Source organism: Hippoglossus stenolepis, chromosome 7 (assembly GCF_022539355.2).
Source record: "Hippoglossus stenolepis isolate QCI-W04-F060 chromosome 7, HSTE1.2, whole genome shotgun sequence".
In the NCBI taxonomy this organism is placed as follows: Eukaryota; Metazoa; Chordata; class Actinopteri; order Pleuronectiformes; family Pleuronectidae; genus Hippoglossus; species Hippoglossus stenolepis.
In genome coordinates, this window is record NC_061489.1 from 27,884,334 (window position 1) to 27,893,883 (window position 9,550).

The following is a 9,550-nucleotide window of genomic DNA, read 5'->3' on the forward strand; positions in this document are numbered from 1 at the left end:
CCTGGTTCTGTCCTGGTCTCTGGTCTCTGGTCTCTGGTCTCTGAAGGATTGTGTCCTGGTCTCTGTCCTCTGGTCTCTGGTCTCTGAAGGATTGTGTCCTGGTCTCTGTCCTGGTCTCTGGTCTCAGCTCCGGGAACAAACTCTGCTGTGAAACAGCATCAAGTTAAAACAATGGCCACTGCGCCAGCTTCCGCCTACACATTTCAAAATAAAAAGCTTTTCTGGTTCTTTTTCCAAAATAAAGTCCACATCCATTAATCCATCAGTAAAACAAAATATAAATGAACATATCAAGTGAGTAATATGTCATAATATCATAAACTTCTATTGTGTAAATGTATAAATTATGGAATCATCACCTCATTTTATTGATATGGAACTAAATCAATAAAGAAAAAATATAATCTGATGATTAATTAGTAACAAAGGACAAAAGAATATAAAATTGATCAAATATATAGACACATCACTTTAACTTAATATTATATATAAATAATTTGTATAATTAAATGAATCTAAGATAGACTCTTACTTTGAAGTCCAGTGTCCACAATTCTTTCCTCTGTCCTTAATTGAATTATGTTGTCACGTGTGTAGTTTGTTATCATGTGTGTAGTATGTTGTCAAGTGTGTAGTATGTTGTCACGTGTGTAGTTTGTTATCATGTGTGTAGTATGTTGTTACGTCTGTAGTATGTTGTCACGTGTGTAGTTTGTTATCATGTGTGTAGTATGTTGTCAAGTGTGTAGTATGTCATCACGTGTGTAGTATGTTGTCATGTGTGTAGTATGTTGTCACGTGTGTAGTATGTTATCATGTGTGTAGTATGTTGTCATGTGTGTAGTATGTTGTCACATGTGTAGTTTGTTATCATGTGTGTAGTATGTTGTCATGTGTGTAGTATGTTGTCACGTGTGTAGTTTGTTATCATGTGTGTAGTATGTTGTCAAGTGTGTAGTATGTCGTCACGTGTGTAGTATGTTGTCATGTGTGTAGTATGTTGTCATGTGTGTAGTATGTTGTCACATGTGTAGTATGTCGTCACGTGTGTAGTATGTTTTCACGTGTGTAGTATGTTGTTACATCTGTAGTATGTTGTCATGTGTGTAGTTTGTTGTCACATGTGTAGTATGTTGTCACGTGTGTAGTATGTCGTCACGTGTGTAGTATGTTGTTACGTGTGTAGTATGTCGTCACGTGTGTAGTATGTTGTTACGATATGTAGTATGTTGTTACGTCTGTAGTATGTTGTCATGTGTGTAGTTTGTTGTCACGTGTGTAGTTTGTTGTCACGTGTGTAGTATGTTGTCACGTGTGTAGTTTGTTGTCACGTGTGTAGTTTGTTGTCACGTGTGTAGTATGTTGTCATGTGTGTAGTATGTTGTTACGTGTGTAGTGTGCAGCAGGTGAAGCTCAGCAGGACATGGACTGAGTGGTCGGCGGCAGCAGTGAGGACGTCCTTGGCGAACACTGCGTCCTGTCCTCTGAGAGCAGTAAGACGTTGGACAGCAGTGGCGTTTCCTCCTCACTGCCCTAACAACAATGGGAGCTGTGCAGACAGGAAACAGGAAGAGCCTGAGACAATAAAACTGCGAGAGGATCCGGACTTGGCTGCATTCTTCAGCCGCTGGAGGAGGAAACAGTCACATAAAGTTTATCACGGCAGGAAAACCTCCATGTTCAGACGCAGGAGCTGCTTCTTTAGTTTCATGTATTTAAAAGTGTGTGTTACAGCTCTAATACTTGCTGGTCATGTGTGGCACATGGTTACCATTAGCGCCACTGTGTGGTCTGGTTTGAATAAAGATCTGTCAGTTTAGATTCTGATCATGAATCAGGGAAGTTCAGCTGTGACGTAAACTTGTTTTTTATGGCGTCGTCACTTTCCAGCCTAAATTCAGCTCCTACTCTTTTTATTGTCAGTGAAGCTGTGACGTCATTCTGAGGTCACGGCTGAAATGATGATGTCATCTTTGCTGCAGGACGTCCTGCAAGTTTCATCAGCATATGCGTGTTCTCTCACATCAACAGAATGATGAGGAACAGCTTGTGAAATTGAAATGTAATTTGTAATAAACTGTGATGAAGAAACATTGAAAAAATCAAAGTACATTATGAGTGAAGTAAAGAAAACGATATGTTTATTTAACTCAGCTGCAGATGAAAATCCTTCAACCAACAACTTTAAGTTTATGACCTTTGACCTCTGACTCCTGCAGAACAACCACAGTCTCCTTCATGTACACTAACCCTGAGCTGCAGTTCTCACTGTAGCAACATGATCTGTCCACTGGGAGGCGCCACAGACTCACACACAGTCTTTGTTCAATCAGTCAATCAAATAAACACCAAACATCACTTGAGTGCCATGATCAGCCTATGATAGGCCGAGAGACCTGTCAATCAAAGCAACACCAATAAACATTCCAACAAAAATCTGTGATGATCTGCTACAAAAAGTCCAATCATGTTCAGGAGGTGACGGGAGAGAGTTGAAACACGGACCAGGACCAAGACCAAGACCAAGACCAGGACCAGGACCAGGACCAGGACCAGGACCAAGACCAAGACCAGGAACAAGACCAGGAACAAGAACAGGACCAAGACTAGGACCAGGACCAAGACCAGGACCAGGACCAGGACCAGGACCAGGACCAAGACCAGGACCAAGACCAGGACCAAGAACAGGACCAGGACCAACGTTTAAAAACTGATTTCATGTTCATATCAAACACGTGTGATTAAATCGTATCAACAGCAGTTTTTAGTTGTTGGTTAAAGATAATAAAGATCATTTGACTTTTTATTTATCCGGGTTAGGGTTAGGGTTAGGGATGTTGTTATGATAATATTGTTATTGTAATATTATCGTGAAGTTTAGTTTCAGGACCAGTTCACCACATGTTCTTCTTACCACTGCAATAAAAGCACGTTTTGTAAATGTTGGAATTGTCCTGATTGGCTGATGTGGTCTGGTGACCTCACTGGTAACAACGGTAACACCTGTGAGGGTGTGAAGAGTTCACCTGCACCAGGTGGTTCAGTCCAGTTGTGACGTGAACGAGGCGTCAGAGCTGATGAACAATCACGAGACAGAACAAAGAAACACGCCATCACACTGCGGATCAACACGTTTATCTGGTGAAACACAGCAACACACACAGCAGCTGGTTAGTTTGGGTCAGTTAAGTCTCCTCGTCGTCGCTGTGCTGCCGCTTCTCTTCGCTCGCGCTGCTCTCGTCGATGTTCTCCAGGGAGTCGGCTCGCTGCAGCGTCAGCTCCGACACGCGGACGCACGGCAGCGAGTTCTGCTCCGGGAACATCCAGGGCTTCAGGTGAGGGCTGTGCTTCCTCTTCCACTCCGGGTACTTCAGAGACGCCTTGTAGATCTTCCTCATGGCCTGAGAGGACAGAGACAAAGTGAGACACGTCCACTGTCCAAAACTGAGAGGATGACAAACTGTCCACCATTTTACCTTCGGAGCCACAAACTGAGAGACTCTGTTGACCACCCACTTTGGTAAAGAACCTGCGGACACAGCACAGGACGTTACCATGACGATGTGCTCTTCTGTCTTTGTGAAGACATTTGACACTCTGAACATTTTTGGAAACAAATGTGGGACATAACAGGACCCGATTGTCCCCGATTGTTTAGGATAAAGTTTCATTTAGTTTGATAAAAAAACTTCTGAACTTCTTAAGTTCTAAATCACATCATCCTTTGTTTGCTCAGAGGCAAAGCAAAGAGACAGACACATTTAATTATGGTGTGGTATGTTTTAGTTTGATTTTATTTTTTAATCTTAATAACTATCATTTGGACTTGTCATCAATAAAAAAACAAATGTTAAGTGTATATATCCCCCTTCTGTTATTTATCTTTCCGTTCCCACAACAATATACAGAGAAAATGGGGATTCTTCGGGCATTTAGAAATGTGAATGAGCCACCCTGTGATTAATCTGATTAAATACGTTAATCGTTTGACAGCCCTAGTTTAAATATATGTCTCATAAACTCTGGAGTGAATCAACAAACACAAAGTAAACGTCACTTCTGTTCAGGTCCTGATAACTTGCGATGAGTGTCGGTGTGTATTGTTAAAGTGTAAAGTGCGCACAGGTCAGCAGGAGAGGAGGGAGGACACAGAGACTCTGACACGGTAAAAGACGACTGGACCTTTAATGTGCGTCTGTCCTGAGGCAGCTGTGGTTATAATTATGCAGCAGCGGGACATCACCAAAAAATGTACGCAGCGGAAAACATGTATCAATTATGTTCTGTCTCTTCATCAAGGGAGAGTCGACTACGTCCACATCTCGATGCATCAACAAAACAATGAATTTCCCCACCTATAACACAGGGTTAGGGTTAGTCTGCAGTAGGACTTGTTGTTGTCCCCTGTGGAGACCCTCCAGAGAGTAGAGACCTGACCCGAGCCGTCCGGGTTGGACAAATATTCTTAAATACACGATGGCTGTCTGATCTACTTGATTTTTTTTACACAGCACATGCCTGTAGTCAGAGAAACCATCAGGTTTTAGGTTTGTGTCGGGTTCAGACAGAATCTTTATCACCTTACCTCTGGGATCCATCTGGGTCAGGTAGTAGAGGGTGGAGCTGGTGGCTCCGTTGGACTGGATCAGGTATCCGGTCAGCAGAGACACGGCTCGGACATAGTCCTTCTTTGGAGGATGTTGCTGCACAGAACAACACTTTACTTTAAAAAGTTTTCACTTTCACCTTCTCACAGCAGGAAGAACCTGTCTAACCTGAACCAGAACCAACAAGAGGAACCTGTCGTATATGGACCAGAACATCACAGACATTGTCTTTTTAGATCAGAAGATCTGTCTGGGGGGCTATGACCAGTCTACAACCAGAGCCTTTAAGAGGACAACAAATTGAGACATTTCCTTAGAAGCAAGAAGTGGCTGCAAGGACGACCCCTACGAAGGTGCTTTACAGTCCACCGGACAGAAAGTCCTTCATTTCTGCAGGACACAGACCTTTAATAAAATCTGTGGAGGTGTAATGACAGAGGAGAAGCAACAGGAAATGTAAAGTCCTCACCGGGTGTTTGACGGAGTAGTTGATGATCAAGTAGTCGCTGCCGAGAGGAAGCCAAGATCTCATCGTTACAAAGTCTCTGTTCTTCAGAGGAGTCGGACATTTCCCTTCAAACACACAAAGTAATAAAACACTTCACAACTATGGAAATAAATCAATTATTAAATCCAACAGCAGTTTCATCAAAGCTCACAAGATGTGAGTCACACTCTCAACTGACAGGAGTAATATCCAACGTCTGCGTTGACGGTCAGTCTGCCAATGTCGTACGTGTCGATCATGTTGGTGTCCCACTTCCTGCGGTAGCTGGTGTCATGGAGGACGTCGTATAGCGTCTCTGCAGTCACGTCTTTACACACTATCCTCATCTGGGACAGAGAGACGTTGTTTATCACAAACACAATCAGACATTTCAAACATTTCTATATGTCAGTCTCAGCTGTCAATCATGACGTGTTTTTATATCATAAATAACTGATTCAAACCAAACTGATCAGAAACACGAACAAAAATCTGTGAGATAAAAACTTCCTGAAATGACAGAAACCATCTTTGACAAACATTTATTTAACGTCTACTTTGATTTTTTTTGTTTGGTTCATGTCCCATCTGCTAACATGGAGGAGGTTTATGACCTATACTGCAGCCAGCCACCAGGGGGTGATCCAGATGCTTTGGCTTCACTTATGGGAGCAGTCATGTCGTCCATCTTTATTTACAGTCTGGTCAAAAGCAGCTTATGATCTGAACTCTGATCCACCTGCTGGATGTTAGAGGAACTGCAGCTGGATCAGAACGTTGACGTGTGAGAACATGATAAAGATGTAACATAAATAATCTTCTGACAAACAGAATGAGGTGGATTGTGCTAACATCGTATTTATATCGTATATCTGAGGTGACGATGTTGTGAGGCAGATTTTCATGAGTCTGTGGTAAAAGTTTAGGAACATGGAGGTTCTGTGAAATGAGAAGAACATGAAGTGTCCGTCCAGCAGATGTCCTCAGACTCTCCTCTCTGTCCCTGTCACCTAACTCCACCTGTCCCCAGGTTCCTCATTATTACAGCCGTGACTTCTTGTTTCCACCAGCTCCTGTTTCAGATGAGGTGGTGTTTCACGTGTTTACCAGTAGAGGTCATCTGAACGCCCTCTGAACTCTGAATCTCCTCCAGATGTGACGTGTTTGCTGATGTTTTCAGAGATGATGAGTTTTTTATTTCTAATTTCAAACACATCTCATTTATCGTGTTGTCTTTGTATTTCCAGCATCATGTTACCCGAACGTTAGAGTGCTAACTCCTTACATGCTGGCAGTAACGTTAACATTAGCATCCATGTTACAGTGTCCACGACTTCCCATATGGTAACCATGGGAACCTTTCTCCTGTGGTTTTTTACCTCATCGTTCAGTTTGGATCTAATTCACTAAAAACTTGTATTTCCTCCATCACACATTTTTACTGCACGTACAGAGGTTTGACATTAGATCATGGATGAGACACCTGTCCACCACATCTCTGAGACAGACCTCCTTCCTGTCAGAGTCAGTGGACGTCATGTGAGACGGCTGCTTTACTGTAGGACGTCACTTTTTTCCACTGCTGTAATCAGGAGCGCTGCAGTCATCGGATATCGTAAGGCTCAGTGAAACGCTCCATGTAACTCAATCAGCAGCATGAATCATTCATAAAGTCCTCATGTCTTTGTCTGTCACTCTGTCTGTCTCCACATCTGCTGTCCGTCACTTCACCACTGAACACGTGTCTCTTTGAGTTTGCACGTGTAAGAATCCGAGTTTAAATGAAGCGTCCGCAGCCCGAGCCTCAGAGAGTTTCTGTCTTTAGAAACACAAACTGTGATTTCAACTTTTAAATCAGGCAGGTGATATAAAACCAAGCAGCAACTCCCTGCTAAACTGCAGCTGTGTTGCTAGGTGACAACGATGAGGGACGACCTGGTGAACCATGGACATCCTCCAAAGACCCGAACGTCTCATCTCAGTTCAGCCGTCGATGAACGAATGAAGGAGGCTGTTGAGACATGTTGTGATGTCATCAGCAGCTGTAGAGTCACATTACACAACAGGAAGTTGAAAAAATGTTGGACAGTAAATGCAGCACGTGCTGTACTGAGCAGTATCTTCCTCCGTCTTCTTCTGTCCTCCTCTGTCCTTCTCTTCTGTCCTTGTCCATCCTCCTTCCAACTTCCTTCGTCCTCTTCTGTCCTCCTTCATTCTCTTCTGTCCTCCTGTCCTTCTTCATACTCTTCTGTCCTCCTCCATCCTCTATTGTCCTTCTCTTCTGTCCTCCTTCTATTCTGTCCTCCATCCTCCATCCTCCTTCATCTCAGCCTCCTACATCCTCCTCTGTCCCCCTCCATCCTCTTCTCACCTTCTCCTCTGTCCTAGTCCTTCCTTGTCCGTCCTCTTCTGTCCTCCTCCATCTTCCTCCATCCTCCTCGGTCCTCCTCCGTCTCAGCCTCCTCTGTCCTCTTCTGTCCTCCTACATTCTCATCTCACCTTCTCCTCTGTCCTCCTCCATCCTCTTCTGTCCTTCTCTTCTGTCCTCCTTCATCCTCCTTCGTCATCTTGTGTCCTTGTCTGTCCTCTTTTGTCCTATTCTTTTTAGTTAGTTGAGGACTGGTTAATGGTTAGTCTAGTTGTGGGTTATTTGGAGGCTGGTTTAGGGTTAGTTGGAGGTTAGTTCATAGTTGGAGGTTACGTGGAAGTTAGTTGGTGGTTAGTTTAAAGTTATTTATGGGTTTGTTGGAGGTTAGTCAATAGTTAGTTGGAGGTTAGATGATGGATAGTTGGAGGTTAGTCAAGAGTTAGTTGGAGTTTAGTTGATAGTTAGTTGGAGGTTAGTTGATAGTTGGAGTTTAGTTGATAGTTAGTTGGGGGTTAGTTGAAGGTTAGTTGATAGTTAGTTGGAGGTTAGTTGATAGTTGGAGTTTAGTTGATAGTTAGTTGGGGGTTAGTTGAGGGTTAGTTGGAGGTTAGTTGATAGTTAGTTGGAGGTTAGTTGATAGTTGGAGTTTAGTTGATAGTTAGTTGGGGGTTAGTTGAGGGTTAGTTGGAGGTTAGTTGATAGTTAGTCAGAGGTAAGTTGAGGGTTAGTTGGTATCTCATTGTTACCCCTCCCTCACCTTGAGTTTCTGGACTGCCTTGCTCTCCTCCTCCCGGCACCACACCGTCACACCGCCCTTGCTGTAGCGGCTGATCCATCCGTCTGTGCTCAGACACTGATCTTTGAATGAAGAGAAGTCAGAGTCATCTGGGATTTGCACCGGCATCTCTGCCACCACAAGAAAAAAAAGTCCCACAGTAAAACAAAGGATTAGAAAATGTCACAGAAAAGTGAAGAAGCTTCACATCATGTGCTGCTGCTTCACTGTGTGAAGATGAAGAAGATGAGCTCTGCTCTGTCTCTCAGCCGAGGATCTTTGCTCTCACCCTCTGACTCTGGGCACTGCAGAGATGGAACAGAAGGTAAAGAGCTCTCACTCTGATTCTTCCCCCAGGATCACACACACACACACACAGCAGCACCCGACACCTGCAGCTCAGGTATCAACAGACTACGCCCCCTGTTACCATAACGACACAACTCATCATGTGACTTTTACATGTGACCTTCAGCCCAGACTCCGCCTCCTGATGACCAGTGTCCAGGATCTGTCTGTGACATCACACGCTGATGATGGTGTCAGGAGAGGAGGAAGAAGAACTTTATTTATGAAACGACATAAAAGATGCTTAAATATCTAGTTCAATGTAAACTAATGATGAATCCTTACACACACACAAACACTAGAATTAAACTTGATCTGCTAAAAGTTTAAAAGCAGAATGGTTCTCCCTCAGTGACACAGAACCTGTCCAACACGTCAGTCTGAAGGACATGTTCAACTCTCAGACGAGCTGACACCAAACCCCTCAGACAGAAGAGTGGATCAGTCCAACCTGCTCCAACCATTTTCTTTTTGCGACTTTTCCAAATTGCCAGGTTTGCACTTGCAAAAATGAAGTTCAAACCAGAGTTTGTCTTTTTGTGATGTATATTTTGGTCCAAATATAAAGACGGGAATAGAAAAAAACCTCCCAACCCTTGATGATATTTATGGCAAGAAATGTGTGTTTAAGTTTCAATATTTTCGTTCAGTGAATCTATACGATGTTTGGTTTGTTAGTTATTATGAGGATTTTTCAAGTTTCTGTCGGTTGCTATGGACACTCCCAGCCGTCAGACCGGAAGTACTTTGTAAATTGCCATCGTTAATATCTTTCCAATTTCTCAACATAAATAATAACAGTTTCATTGATGAACTATACCTTACCTGATTGATTATTTAATATCATGCCATTCATTTTTGTAATTTTTCCTTCACTTCTGTAACACAAGCAACCAGTGCGCCTGCGCAAAGCTCTGTTAAACGGACGTTACGTCGTACACCATCGCCCCCTGCCAAGGTAAGTC

General features: G+C 43.2%; 1 protein-coding gene across 5 annotated transcripts; it reads right to left on the minus strand.

Moving 5' to 3' along the window:
- Nucleotides 1-3,119: 3,119 nt before the first annotated feature.
- On the minus strand, nt 3,120-8,633 carry stard15 (StAR-related lipid transfer (START) domain containing 15). 5 transcript variants are annotated; one of them, XM_035161146.2, is made up of 6 exons: nt 8,527-8,633; nt 8,220-8,368; nt 5,294-5,441; nt 5,077-5,180; nt 4,586-4,703; nt 3,120-3,529 (listed from the first exon to the last, which is right to left on the minus strand). In XM_035161146.2, exons 2-6 carry the CDS (start codon nt 8,364-8,366, stop codon nt 3,186-3,188), a joined length of 861 nt encoding a protein of 286 aa, XP_035017037.1. In that variant the 5' UTR covers nt 8,367-8,368; nt 8,527-8,633; the 3' UTR covers nt 3,120-3,185. The 5 variants fall into 5 exon arrangements, with proteins under 5 accessions (XP_035017037.1, XP_035017039.1, XP_035017038.1 ...); XM_035161148.2 differs by having other exon boundaries at nt 8,220-8,315; nt 8,446-8,590; XM_035161147.2 differs by having other exon boundaries at nt 3,120-3,401; nt 3,477-3,529; nt 8,220-8,579.
- Nucleotides 8,634-9,550: the final 917 nt, after the last annotated feature.